The 15309-nt window shown below is 41.0% G+C and overlaps 1 protein-coding gene across 2 annotated transcripts in view; it reads left to right on the forward strand.

Moving 5' to 3' along the window:
• Positions 1-15309, forward strand: part of ctnnal1 (catenin (cadherin-associated protein), alpha-like 1) — a 57013-nt gene that overhangs the window by 15433 nt on the left and 26271 nt on the right. For both annotated transcript variants that reach the window (XM_060896909.1, XM_060896910.1), the window contains exons 2-3: positions 8416-8605; positions 14350-14537. In XM_060896909.1, the coding sequence (XP_060752892.1) occupies positions 8416-8605; positions 14350-14537 (378 nt within the window). The remainder of the gene's footprint in view (positions 1-8415; positions 8606-14349; positions 14538-15309) is intronic.

Here is a 15309-nt window from a genome sequence, read left to right on the forward strand (position 1 = left end):
ACCCTCTGGGAGCTGACATTTATAAATTTCACTTTGGCCTAAGAGCAGTATTGTGTGAATGCTAGCGTGTCTTTGGGCAGTGCTGATATGAAAACTCACAGTTAAACCTAAACATTAATCACATTTGGGGCCTCAGCCTGATGTCATGCTCACTGACACATACAAAGTGTCAGGAATGCATCCAGAAGCTGAGCCCACATACCGTGCGCTTCGTTGCAATGCTTATGTTAGGCTTAAAGATCTCACATAATGAAAGCACTGTTGAAGTGTGATGGTCATACAGTCATTTCTAAGGTGGAAAACACATACCTTTAACATTAGCTAACTCTGGATTCCTTCTCCTCCTCCTTCTCCTTCTCCTCCTCTTACTTACCCATTAAATGAGTGTTAAACTGTTGAGAAGATATTTAATGTCAGTGATTTTGTATTCATGTGCATATAAACCATATTGTTAAATCATAGCCATGCATTGTGCTGTATTCCGAATAATGCTGGAGTCGTGCAGCCAGGTCAGATTACCTCATCACATACTGCCTGGTTTAATGTAACACTGGCAACAAACACGTGTATGTGTAGAAGGGGTTGAGCAGCTCCTGACCTAGACCTGTGTGAAGGATCCTTGTGCAATCTCTGAGGACTCATTAACAATTAGCGAGGAGAAAGCTTGTATTGACTGAGAAGGGAAACCACACGTGGCTAGGTTGTGCTTGGGAACAAAAGAGCCCTGTGTTTTAATGAGGCTCTCACATGGGAGCACTTTGAGCTCTTTTAAGACCCAGAGGTTTTTTTTTTTTTTTACTGTAGATCGAAAAATTCAAGGATTTCCCAGCATGCCTGTCATGGCAGAACATTAACTGGTATTGAATGAAACTACAGTTTGTACTTGCAAGTCTTCTGTTAATATTAAATACACTGCGTATTTGTAAATACAAGGCTAGTTCTGAAGAACTTTATTGTAAACGATAAAAAAAAAGGCTTTAATCCAGGGCTTTTTTTCCTTTGCATTAATAAACCAACCATAAGGAAGGTCTATATATATATATATATATATATATATATATATATATATATATATATATATATATATAGTATGTATGTCAATATGGTGTATTATTGTAGTGATTTGTTATTTACGATGCTAAGGTGATGTGTGTGCTAGCTGAGGCTGAAACAACCGAGCAATGTTCCACCAGTCACAAGGATTGACAGGAAAGGAGATTAGACTGGGCATCTGTCCAGCACCTTATCTAATCGTTGTGATGTATAACGTGGGCTAAACCAGTTAGGATCGTAATTTTAATGACTGCCGTAGGCCATAAGACCGGACTAACGTTTTAGCCTAGACTGTAAAAACCTTGCTTCTTGCTTCTTATTTATTTCTTTTTCTTTAGAATTAGTAATCTTTGTTACTAATTAGTAATATGTTATTCATTTCAGTAAGATCTTCAGTGCTTCTCAAGAAGAATGCATTTTACAAGCATCATTATTTTCTCCGTTTTGTTTTTCGTTTTGCACTGTGAAACAATCCAGGAGATTTGGATTCTACTGCTGAAAAAGACAAAACCAAACAAAGCAACACCAAGCACCTTTAATGCTTTCTTTATTGCCTTGAATGTTCAGATTGCTTTCATGTGTGTTTAAATGAAGGAATGGCAAAACGACCGACTCTGCTGGTAAAATATTTCCTTGAAAACCATCTCCAGAAGCTGGTATAATGAGTGTAAGGGGTTTGTGTTGTACATTTAATCATCATTTTAAAAACTTATTTCAGCAGTTAGTGTTCCCATTTCTGCTACCGTGCTCGTGAATAGTTAAGATGTGCCCTGATACTTTTCTATTTCCCCAGTGTGAACTGTCTGACCGTGTACAATATGTGACCTCGGCACGGAAGATAAGCTCAGGCACTGTGCTGCTTACTGGCCACATACAAAGTGCCAGAGGGTGAAGGGGAAAGAGAGATATTACTTTACTGCCCATCGACCATGGCGCACCGGGGGCTCTTGTAGAGCTTGTGTCCTGCCTGACCTGGCACGCTGTGCCTGTTCCAGCATCTGATCTTAATTATCTGTCTTTCTTCAGGCTGGATGCAGACTAGCACACTTAACCATCATCTAATCTGGGCTGTGGAGACAATATGGTCCTGTTATTAAAATGTGTACTCAGCATGAACTCACTTCTCTTCCCAGCCCACTTGCCCTCCCCCCTGGAACAATCTTATTTTTGCATCAAATTGCTGAGGATGAGGCACGAGGGTAATGAGGTTTCTTCCTTAAAGACATTAAAAGCCAAGGAACATGGCTCATTGAAAAGCACAAGGCACAATGTCACCTCTTGCTGGGATTTTGCTGCAAGTTGCTAAATGTCCATCTGTGTGGGTGATGAGTATAATGATCGAGCATTATGGCGTCTGCTAACTTTATGAGCTTCTCCCCCTCCGTTGTCTAACCTAGCGTGTCATTGAAAGCGAATGCATGGCTTTGGCAGCCGCCGACTGTCTCTGGAACAAAGAGATCAAATGTGACACAGTTTCCAACAAAAAAAAAGAAATGAAATTAGGAAGACACCAGTCCCACTTCTGATACAAAACCAAGATTAGAGTTTTCAACAGGAGCCAATGTCCTTGTACCTGAGCAACATATTACAAGATTCTGCTGCCAAGTTAGTGGAAAAAGACACACAGAACAAGAAGATGCTTATATACCGTGCTGTAATCTGTGTCATGTCTGTCAGTGCATTAGTTAGTAACACACCATGTTAAATTTGATCCAGTGAAAGAGACATGGTGACTTAGTGCTCAGCATGTTTGCACTGCAACTCCAGGGTTGAGGGTTCGATCCCTCTCCTGCCCTGTGTGCACCCCTCCTGTTCTTTTAGTGTGTGTGATTATGCCCTGTGTTGGGTTGGGCCCTGGAATAGGATGGGCGAGTCCCCTAGAATAGGCTCATTGCTTCCTGTGACCTAAGTGGGATGAGTGCTATAGAAATAGATGAATGAATAATAAAGTGTGTTTCAGGCTTACATCATGCTTCCCTACCTTAAATAGTCCATATAGTCCATATAGCCCCCCCTCTCTGTGTGTCCCTGTCCCCGGTGTGAATCAGAATGGCACTGATAGCAGGGATAAGAGCACTTTAATCTGTTACACTATATATCACACAGGAAGTATGCATTTGACTTCCATCTCCCTGGGATGCTAGACCGTCTGCTAGTGAGAGGGAATTGGCAAGACCAACTTGTGGAGAAAACTGGGGAAAACTCCTCAACCAAAAATTGTTTCATAATCACAGCAAGGGTGGATTAATTAGTGAGAGCGAGACTTACTGATTAAACAAGTGGAATAAGGTGTGATGACTTGGACTGCTTGTTTGGAATGAAAACAAACACACACACACACACACACACACACACACACACACACACACCCACACCCCGGATTAAATGCTCCTGCACTATAGAGTTTATACCTTGTGCATTTCTTTAGTGGTCACTGTATAACACTGTAATCAGACTCTGCTTAGTTTGTCTTTGTGCATCACTAAATGCAGTGATTTGTATTTGTGAGGACGAGAACCTGTCCAAATAATAGGCAAAAATGGGCCATCTTTGAAAAGCAATTATACGTGATGGATGAACTGGACCGCCTTCTCAGGATGTTGCCGATATTCATGTGATGCGCTCCTTCTTCTTTTATAGACTTTTTTTAAAGTACCTTAAATATCCCTCCTCAGTAGAATGATTTGTATCTCAACCCCTAGAGCCTGATTGCATCTTATACCATCAGTCCTGCAAACATATGCACACACGCACGCACACACACACACGCACACACACACACGCACACGCACACACGCACACGCACACACATACACGCACACGCACACACATACACGCACACACACATACACGCACACACACGCGCACTCACACGCGCACACACACATACACGCACACACACACACATACACGCACACATACACGCACACACACACATACACGCACACACACACATACACGCACACACACAAGCACACACACGCGCACTCACGCGCACACACACGCAAGCTCATCATTTTGATTCGAATGATGGAATACTGATATTGGCACAGCCAGCAACTCCATTGTTTCGTTTCCTTTCAAACTCCATCCAGCAGGAGCCCTGGGAGGTGCTGGCAAGTGCATGGGCTTTTATTCTTCTGATTTGGAATCAGATTATCTTCACTTTCTAAAGCATGGACTTCTTTTATCTCTCTTGTAAATGTTCAGTTTGTGACGCATGCAGTGCTGGTGTTGATCATACTCGTGTTCATAATGAGGTGCATATAAGAATTTCTTCCTCTCTCTCTCACTCTCTCTCTCTCTCTCTCTCTCTCTCTCTCTCTCTCTCTCTCTCTTTCTTTCTCTCTCTGTGTGTGTGTGTGTGTGAGATTGACACTGGCATTGAACCTGTTTAAAAACTGTGGTTAGAATATTGTGAAATTGCAGTTATTGTGTTGATTTTTGAAAAAAAAATCCTTGGTATTATTCAAAGTAAAGTGAACAGAAGCTGATTTTCTTTCATGTGAAAATGTCTAGAGGAAGCTGATAAAGCAAGACCACACGATAAGCATGTTAATATCTTGCAGGATACAAACCACACTCATGAATAAATTGCTTTCTGCAAACCAGTCGATTTTATTTTGTAACACAATTTGAAAAATATATATTTTTAAGACATTTTATAATATTTTCTGAGGCGCTGTTGGGTTCAAACACTGGGGGCTTATCTTGTCAATTAACACACACACATGCACACACACACACAGAGTGAGTGGTGTCCTTACCACAGCTGGAATACTCTTCTGCAACACCACACAATTCAATCCATTTGACTGCTCTGCTTCACCATTAGCAGATGATTACTTAACATGTCTAATGACCTCTAATAACCCAAACAAGCATTAAGTTCTAGAGATTTCTCACTATGAATCTAGGTATATGAACATTTTCACAGTCATCATCATCATGTTTTACTGCATATGGTGACCCTGCCTCATTAACTACAGACATCTTTCACTGGTTAAGTGAAGAATCCAAAAACATGGTGTTCATTTAGAATCAGTCACGGATAAATTTGTGAAGTTACACAGATTCACTCTGTACATGTTGCCTAAACGTCATGGCTGAATAGTAGGAGTTGTGATTAGTGTTTAATCCACACTGGACATGCTCTGACACCACCAGGTAAATAAGCGTTAATAAATCATGGGGGACAGCGGACGTTGTGGGTAGTTACGAGTTCGAATCCTAACAATCGTAGCCTGAGACGGCTGTGGTAGTCAAGAGAGATGTGCTGTATCAGTGGGAGGGACATCATACTCTCTCTCTTTCATCTGTCAATCACAGCTATGTCTTTAATCACGGCCTTCTGTGACCTCACGAATGCGGAAAAGGGAAGACTGTGGCCTAGAGGAAGAAGTGTTAAAAATTGAACATCATAACTGGTCTTTAATTGAAAAACACCTGATACGTAAACCGTGACTTGCGGAAATCTCAAATAATCATGGAATTAAAATGTAGATAATGAGCATTTTAAAGGCATAAATGAATCCAAAGTGGATGCCTTGTGTAGTGGCATCCCCTCCCAACCATCCTCAAATCATACGCCATGTTGTAGCAATAATGTAGTTTACTGGAGCCAGATCTGATCACAAATGTGTGTGTGGGGTTGATAACCATGTGTGAACTCTGATTTCTGATGTAGATGTGTAGTTTTTAATGGCACACTGCCAGGGAGAGTGGTGTGATTTAGTGGGTTGTCTCTCTGTAACACCACTGAATCAATATCCTGTTTCATGACCTCCTGTTTACACAGCCTTCCTAGCCATGTGCTACTCCACCAACAGGAAGTCATGGGTGTTATGCCCACACACACACACACACACACACACACACACACACACACACACACACACACACAATGTATTACCTTCTGCTACACTTAAGTTGAAGTTCCTTATCTTCTTGTTTTAGAACTTTCAGGCCAGAACAGCACTAAGATCAGTGAAACATGCACATGCACACACACCCACACACACACACACACACACACACACACACCTTGGAGCACTTCATCTTTCGACAGATATGGATCTGGGATGTTTTTTGACCAAACGCCTGGCTTTACAGTTAGAAATTATGTGAAACTGACCTCCTATATACATTATTGGGGGCAATAATTCAGCTACAGCCTGCTCTGTTTCTTTGTCAAATGAGATACAAGTAAGCTTGTAGAAGTGGATTCTGTAATTAAAGCTGTTGGTGCTGTAACTAAATGTATGAACAACATTAATACAGGTAACTAGATGCAAAAGCTAATGTGGGAGTCACTTAAAACATTAAAGGTACGAATACTCTGTAAATTGCATTTTAATAATCCATATGTTGGCTATTTTTTGTGCTTGCATGAACAGTTCTTCACCATGTAAGTATGTAAAAGATCATTTTTGTCTCTGAACACAAGCATTTCACAAGCATGCTCAATAGAGTTTAATGACTTGTGCTTTCTGAGTTGCTTTTCTTCTCACCACGCTTGTAAAGAGTGTTGTTTGTTTTTCCCTCTCAGCTTGAACCAGTCTGAAGATTTCTAATTTTTTTTGTGCCCAAGTGGGATTTCCACACACAGCGAACGTTTGATCCAGCTTTGTCCTGTAGTGAAAACGTACATAATCCTAATCAAATAAACAAACCAGAAGGAAATCCTCAGATACAGTTTTGACTTTTGGGAGTAATTTGAATATAAAATGCTCTACTTTATACATGATTATGGAGATATGTGCATAAAAGGACACATTTACACATATTTAGGGAACTATGAAGTTTTTTGTGAAGTGTATATATAGTAGAACATGTCAGTTTTACCACTGGAATGGTTTTCCCAGAGCCTCACACATATAAGATCATGTGTTGTGTCGCCTCTCGAGGGAATTCCTTCAAATTTCTGCAGAATAATAAAGCAGACAGAAGTAACAGTTAGTCATAATGCAGAGGGATCAGATATCACTGAGTTGAATGAATTAGAATCCGGAGAGTGTGGAGTTTCCCGTGCCGGGTACAAGACACTGCTGAATGAGAGAAATTAAACCCAGCTTGTCTGGCAGTCTAAGCCTGGCTTTGTTTTCGCTCCACAGAAACTGGGTGCATTGTTTATATTCTTCAATGATTAATCGCCTTGTTGTTTGCAGTACAAACCAATAAGAGCATATGTCATTCACCCATCGTGTAGGTGACAAATGGCGGTGAGGCTGAGAAGTCGCAAATACCGTTGACTGATTGCTAATGATCACTTCTCCTGTGTGCTGTGTATCGTGTCATCCTGTAGTCTTGCTTTACATTACAGGTGTCCTTTAGCTTTGAGCTCTCAGCCTGCCCTTGGGGGAGGGAGGGGACCGCGCTGGGGGAGGTGACAGCGGGGAAGGCAGGAAGTGGTGGTTGGTGTCAGTGTTTTAGGCGGAAATCGAAAATGGATGTGTAATGCATAATTGATAGATTTAATCCCAGCACAGAGGGAAGACCATTGGTGTGAAAGCATTTGTCAAGCTGTGAGACTGCAGGGTTCCTAACTAATACAAACGCAGTCGGAAGACCTCAACTCTCACACGGACTCGCTTAGATTCCTGGTAAACACACTGGGCCTCAATTAAGGAACTGTATACGAGCAGATTTATTCTTAAAAAAAAAAAGTTCTGAAAAACAGACTGATTTAATGTGAATCTCGACAGCAAGGCTTCAGATTGCATAATTATCATGAGTTATTTTTGCTGTTTTGTTTATTTGGCATACAGAGCACACGATCAAGTTTAAATAGCTTATTTATTTCGCATACGATTGTACGGGCATATTTAAAGGACATTTTGTGACAGAAAGTCATTTCCTATTAATGTCTTGATAAAAAGCAGTTCAAAAGAAGTCATTGAATAAACTGAAATGACAAATAAGTCCATCTGTTCAATCAAGACAACAGAAATGGTGTCATATAAAAGGAGGAAGCGTTAGTTTTGGGTCTGTCTTTGCCGAAGCGCTGCGATGGCTGAGCTGCATTACTGGAAGATTTAGAACACAACACGCCTGGGAGGTGCTCTTTAGCCTTTAGCACTGTTTAGTTGTTATTTTGGCATTTTCAGCTCTTGGTGAGCTTCTGGAGTGTTGTAAGCATCATGGAATATAAATCAGTTGTGTCTTGAATGCTCTCGGTAAGTTACAGATGATTAGCATTTATCAACATAATGCACATCTGAGATTAGAAAGAAAATCACATTTGATCAAATCATGAGTTCTGTGTGGAGAATAAAAAGCTTTACACGTTTAACTTGGCGAAAAGCTTGATAAATTAGGCCCTCTGTGACCTTGTTTCCTCAAATTGTGTTTCCTTCATTCCAGATAACCACACTGATTAATCACAAGGACAAGCTAAAGAAGACGGAGAAGACCTCACGAGCCATCCAGAGGGTCGGCCAGGCGGTCAGCACCGCCGTGAGCCGCTTTGTGGCTGTCGGAGAGGCCATCGCACTGGAGAATGAAGAATTAAAGGAAGAAATGGGTCACGCATGCTTTGAGGCCAGACGAGCAGGTTGGTCCACAGTTAACCACGCTACGCATTTCACAAGTATACAAAGTCTTTAATTTTATGTGCTGCATGTAAAGTGGAGCAATGTGCAGCTCAGCTTCCTGTGACTCTCAGAAGAGGCCATTAAGAGAAGTGCTTTGAATATTCATTGGTTTTCTTGCTCTTGTTTGAATGTAATCACGTCTGCCTAAGAAAGAGAAAGTGCAGTGGAGAGTGTGTTTTTTCCCTTTTCATCCTATTGTGCGAGGTGAGCGCTCTAACCTTCTCTCTCACCCTGTAGAGCAACTCTATTAATAAAACCTCAAACACTTCACTTCTCCGTGTCTCATTCCTCAATTCCTTACGGATTAGCACATGCAGCTGGCCTTCCTTCCACTGCTCAAAATGATTCCTTGATTACTTGCTTTGTTAAAACTTAGTATTTATTTTATTGTCAAGTCCAGAATTATTAGCACCCTAGAATAAAGAATAACATGATGCAATAGGGTTCTAAGCCTAAGCATACTTAATATAGCAGTGGTTTTTCTAGCAATTAGTCTCTTTGACTGGTCTCGTGAACTGAATGTGTTTAGTCCAAACACCAACAAGTCACTTGGAAGCGTATAAATAATGGCAGTTTGCAAATATTGCGTTCTTTGGGTGGAAAATAAAACTCTGCAGCTCTAAATTTATGAAAACATATATTAAAAAATGATTGGATTATTATTATTATTATTATTATTATTAATTACCAATTAAAATGAAAAGGGAGGCCTTGCTTGTAAAATAACAGCAGTTAACTGCTTGTTCTTCTAGGAGCCAATATGCTAATGTGGACTGACTTATACAGTTAAACTTCAATTTAAAAACGAATGTAACTTTCTTAGCCTTGATGCCCGATGACGCCTGAGATAGGCACAGGCTCCCCGTGACCCGAGGTAGTTCGGATAAGCGGTAGAAGATGAATGAATGAATGAATGAATGTAACTTTCTTATTAAATACACTGATCAGGCATAGCATTATGACCATTATGACTACTGAGAGGTGAAGTGAATAACACTTATTATCTCTACATCACGGCACCTGTTAGTGGGTGGGCTATATTAGGCAGCAAGTGAACATTTGGTCCTCAAAGTTGATGTGTTAGAAGCAGGAACAATGGGCAAGAGTAAGAGTTTGACAAGAGCTACTGTAGAGGTTAATGCTGGTTCTGATGGAAAGGTCAGAATATATAGTGCAGCGCAGTTTGTTGCGTATGGGGTGCCCATGCTGTCCTCTGTCCACCACCGAAAGTGTCAAAAATGGGCACGTGAGATGCTGGATCAATAGAAGAAGGTGGCATGGTCTGAGGAATCACATTTTTCTTTACATCACATGGATGGACGGGTGCATGTGCATCACTCACCTGGGAACACATGGCACCAGGATGCACTATGGGAAGAAGGCAAAATGGCTAAGGCAGTGTGATGCTTTGGGCAATGTTCTGCTGGGAGACCTTGGGTCCTTCCATCCATGTGGATGTTACACGTACCACCTACCTAAACATTGTTGCAGACCATGCACACCCTTTTCATGGAAACGGTATTCCCTGATGGCCGTGTCCACTTTCATTAGGATAAATGGTTCAGGAATGTTTAAAGGAGCACAACAAGAAGTTTGAGGTGTTGACTTGGCCTCCAAATTCCCCAGATCTCAATCCAATCGAGCATCTGTGGGATGTGCTGAACAAACAAGTCCGTTCCATAAGGGCCAATCTCGTAACTTACAAGACTTAATGGATCTGCCCCTAAAATCTTGGTGACAGATACCACAATACACCTTTCAGGGGTCTGGTGAAGTTTATACCTCAACGGGTCAGGACAGTTTTGGAAGCAAAAGTGGGACCAACACAATATTAGAAAGGTGGTCATAATATAAGTTATGCCTAATCGGTATACAGTAATGTGCTGTAATACAGTGTTAAGTGATTTACATGCTTGTGATTTTATTTGTCTTACAAACACACACACACACACACACAATGCCAGGAATGTTTCTGACAGTTTAATTCCTTAAAGATTTTGCTATTAAAGGTTCAATCACAGGAAGTCACAAAAAAGATTTTGCTAATTCTCCTGAAAAGTGGCAACATTTCTATACAGTGGCTTGTAAAGAAAGGATAAAATAAGTTAGTCCTTTAAAAAGTTACCTAAAAATACCTGCAGGTTGTCCATTTGGTAAGACAAACTATGCTTTTTTCCGAAGTACGTAAGACGACACACTCTAGTAATCAGACTGCTTTCAGCTGATTGTAATGCACAGAACGATGCTGGCCAACAGTAAATACACAGAGCCATCAGCTGCTCCCCTAACTCCCAGTGAGAGAGACCTGCACGGCACTGGGATTAGTGTGGCTTTAGGGCTAGCAGCTCATTCCCCACAGGGCTGAGGCATGCAGTCATGCGTCTAATCCTGCTGCTCATTCTCCTGGCTACTCACACGGAATGAGCAAAAGTGTCACACTAAATCCAGTGATGCACATGGGAAAACTCGGCGAAGTTCCTCTCCAGGGGGAAAAATGGAAAAGCAGAGGTGTTGAACAGGATAAAAGCTCCGTGATGAGGCTGTAGTTTTTAAAGTGGAAAGTAGAGCAGGAGGAAGAGGAAAAAAACTGGACTGGATATACTCAGTTGTGTGTTTTGAAGTTCAGAAACACTGCTTTGCGTATGTATTCACCCCCTGCACATTTGGTAGAGTTACAACTTGCCATATTTTTTTCGTTTTTTCCCCAAGGGAGTGTTGAGAGATCCTAAGGATATTTTTTTTAGCCAAACCGTGCCTTATAATGATCTAGGACTTATCTTGATCACCTTTGCATTTGTAATGCTATTTGTTTGTACATGTTCTCTAACATAACCATACTGCAGTGTATTTCTATTCAGATTAACATAATGTGGAAAAGTTTGAGGGGTGAATACTTATTGAAGATGCTGTAGTCCAATATGAAAACAATTTTAAAGAGAAATCCTAAGGAGCATTGGGTGTTTGTTTCCGAAATCTGCTTTGCTGCTTTTGCTCTGCTTTTTGCTGTGTTATATTTTTAGTCCTGGTCGAATATTTTTAGCTTTTTTCAAAGCACCATGCTTTGAAAAAGCAAAGTTTTGTCTCTCTTTTTTTCCGTCTTGAAAGCCCATGTAATGTTGCTTTTGGACTTCCTGAAAACATAGCTGCTGGTGTTTTCTGAATGCTGCATTGGATTCTCAAAGCTTGGTGTAAACAAACAGCTAGTTCCCAGCTCTGGGTGAAAGTGCTCCCAAATTAGTGGACAGTTGTATCAGTGCAGTGATACTGCAGGCGAATTTAAAGAGCATGAGCACGGAGGTCCTCTTCCTTCACCCTCCAGAGTTTCTCTTTCTCCGAACACTGCCTCAGGCTCGGTCCCTTTGCTTCATTGTTACTCAGTTCCAGCCATTCACACAAGCGCTCAAGGCTCTTTTTTTTTCCTGCAGAGGGAATTCTGTCTTAAGCCTTTACAAAGGTTTCTCTTTAGAGCTCTGGCAAACAGCAGAGGAAGAAAATCCCCACCTGAAGCAGAAATGTATCAGTATGGCGAAGAACAACGGAGCGATCCTAGCACATGAATTAGATGGATTAATGAGAGTAAGAGAGCCCATGCTGGCACACTGATTTGGCCCATATCGCGGGATCATTTTGCACAGGCAGACTGAATGCTGTATTTCTGGCTGTGAACCAGCTGCCGGATGCAATCACAGCTTTAGTGTGATGTGTCTTTTGCAGAGCAAACTAGAACAAAACTAGAGAAATGATGCTGAAATGCTGCTTTCACCCCAAACAGATGTCTCTATTTTTTAGTCTCGTTTACACTTGGCCACAGTTTTCAGCCTCTCTGGATCTGTATTAGATTTTTTTGATCCTTGTATTTCTCAGCATATTTTCTTTGGGAAACGCCAGCTTTCTTTTGTGTCACAGATCGTATTAGCCTTATGATGGCCCATATGCCAAGTGATGCCATGCTGAAATACGGCAGATGCCTCATCCTGCACATCTGGGCAGTTAAGAAGACACACAGATTATTACCTGCAGCTCACACACAATAGTGAGACCATGTGCAGCATCTTATTAACTCTCAGCCTGCTGTTCCTTCTGTTATAGAGACACTGGTTTGGTTCTGTATACTAGAAAAAAAGCCCAACATGACAGAAAACTGATCACAACTTACTCTAGTGTGTGTGTGTGTGTGTGTGTGTGTTTTGAGACAACAGACCTGGATGTATTTAAGATTTTCTATTTGATTAGAGAATAAAAAGGGCAGGAAAGAGGAGAGGAAGGATCAGTACTGATTCTGAATACAATTGCATACCAATAAAATAAACTGGAAGAATGGTAACAATTTATTAAATGCACTTAAATTAAATTTTAAGTTAAAACACATTGAATGTGTTTATATATAAATATGTGTCATAACGTCAGCGTGCTAGGCTTGTAGCTGAATTTCTATTATTCCAACTTTTATTCTGTAGCATTCAGTGTGCCGATACTGAAAATGTTGGACTCAGAAACATGCATCAATCTCCTTGGGTAAAGATGACTTGAGGAATAAAAGCCACTGCCTCCTTTATCAGCAGCATTGTGAGTTATGTGGGAAGTAATGAAAATAGCCCAACGTGTTGATGAAAGAAGGCAAGATGGCTAATACTTAGAATTTCATTACAAAATAAATGTTGGACAACACTGAAGATGACATGGTGTTCAGAATATAATGATATTCTATACAGAAAAATATAAAGAACATATCAAAGATCAAGGTATAATATATAAATGTAGATCAGTGGCAGAAAGGTCATGTACTATTATGAATAAAGTGCAGATGTGATCAGTGCAATAACTACGGTTGAGGTAGTGAGCGCTGGGCAGACAAGGCCAGAAAAAGTTTTCCTGATTTTAGAGCAAAGATAAATATAAAAGTCATTCAGGGTGGATTTGACCTTAAATTAAGGAATAATCTGATTTAAGAAATCAAAATTATGCTGCTTACATGCAGTCAGATAAGTGCCAAAATCAGATAATTGAGTAGGGCTCGCTCTCTCTCTCTCTCTCTCTCTCTCTCTCTCTCTCTCTCTCTCTCTCTCTGTCTGTCTGTCTGTATCTCTCTCTGTGTATCTCTGTGTATCTCTCTCGCTCTCTCTGTCTCTGTTTCTGTCTCTCTCTCTCTCTCTCTCTCTCTCTCTCTCTCTCTCTCTCTCTCTCTGTATCTCTCACTCGCTCTGTGCATCTCTCTCTCTCTCTCTCTCTCTGTGTGTATCTCTCTCTCCTGCTCTCTCTGTCTGTATCTCTCTCTCTCTTCTCTCTGTATCTCTCTCTCTGTATCTCTGTATCTCTCTCTCTCGTTCTCTGTATCTCTGTATCTCTCTCTCTGTCTCTCTCTCTCTCTCTCTCTCCCTCTATCTCTCTGGATCTCTCTCTCTATCTCTCTGTATCTCTCTCTCTCTCTCTCTCTCTCTCTCTCTCATTTAAGACAAATTGTAATTGGCAATAATTTTGAGAAGCTTATGATATTTTTTGTTTTATTTTGGGCCCTGATTATTGTGTCTGCAAATGCACTTTGCTAAACAAAATGTTTGAGTGTTTTAAATCTGTTTTTAAACAATTGTTTGTGTTTATTTCTCTGTAGTATGGATCATGATTCTTTTGTGAATTTCCACCTTCACTTAGGAGTTCACACCTTATTGTATAATGTATGTTAGTGCTGTGTGTGTCTGTGTTGTAGGCACAGCAATAGCGCAGCTGACAGACGTGTATAGCGCTGAGCCGTGCGAGGCCGACGGTCGCAGCACTGTGTTCAGTAACAGGATGGGCATGGTGAAAGCAGCTCGTATGCTCCTGTCTTCTGTCACCAAAGTGCTGGTGCTCGCAGATCGCATTGTCATTAAACAGATCATCAGTTCCCGCAACAAAGTAAGTACATGCTATTACCTCATCCACACACACACACACACACACACACACACACACACACACAATAGCACAAACTCTCTTTCATCTTCTCTATGAGGAATATGCACTGAGTTCTTCAAATCACTCATTATAGTGAACCTTGTTCTCAGGAGCCTCTCTCTCACACACACTCAGACACACACGCAACACACAACATACACACACTCACACCCCACCTACTTCACTTTCAGATCCTATCATTGCTTGTCTTGCTTCTGGAGATAATTAAAGAGAAGCAGCACACCTACCATGGCAGGAGAGCAGGACCTGTTTTTATTGTTAAGAAGAGTGTATACGTGCGTGTGCACGTGTACACGTTCTGAGCCGGGGCTAATCACGTTCATTTCGAGTTGTTTGGACAGGCAGGAGGCAGAGCAGCTCTCTATTAGAGAGGAACCCAATTGAATTTGTTCCTGTCCAGGTCTGATAACAGCCTCTGCTAGCAAGGAGCTTCAAATAGCAGCCACGTTATCTGTTTCTTCCAGTCCAGGCTTCTTGCACTGCTTCCACTCACTATATCAGTCCATTCAAAGCTCTGAAACCTCCTTATTTTTCCTGCTTAAGTTTGCCTCTGCTGTGGCTATAGCAATATATAAATATACTTACATTTCAAACTTTTTATGCTCACAGGGCACAACAACATGGTGAAGCACCTGCAGCTTATTCTGACATACACTTTTTAGGAAAATGTGATGTCTTTCTTTCACATTAAAAGTGTTCAGTTAGGTTTAAT

Source organism: Tachysurus vachellii, chromosome 21, assembly GCF_030014155.1.
Source record: "Tachysurus vachellii isolate PV-2020 chromosome 21, HZAU_Pvac_v1, whole genome shotgun sequence".
Taxonomy (NCBI): domain Eukaryota; kingdom Metazoa; phylum Chordata; class Actinopteri; order Siluriformes; family Bagridae; genus Tachysurus; species Tachysurus vachellii.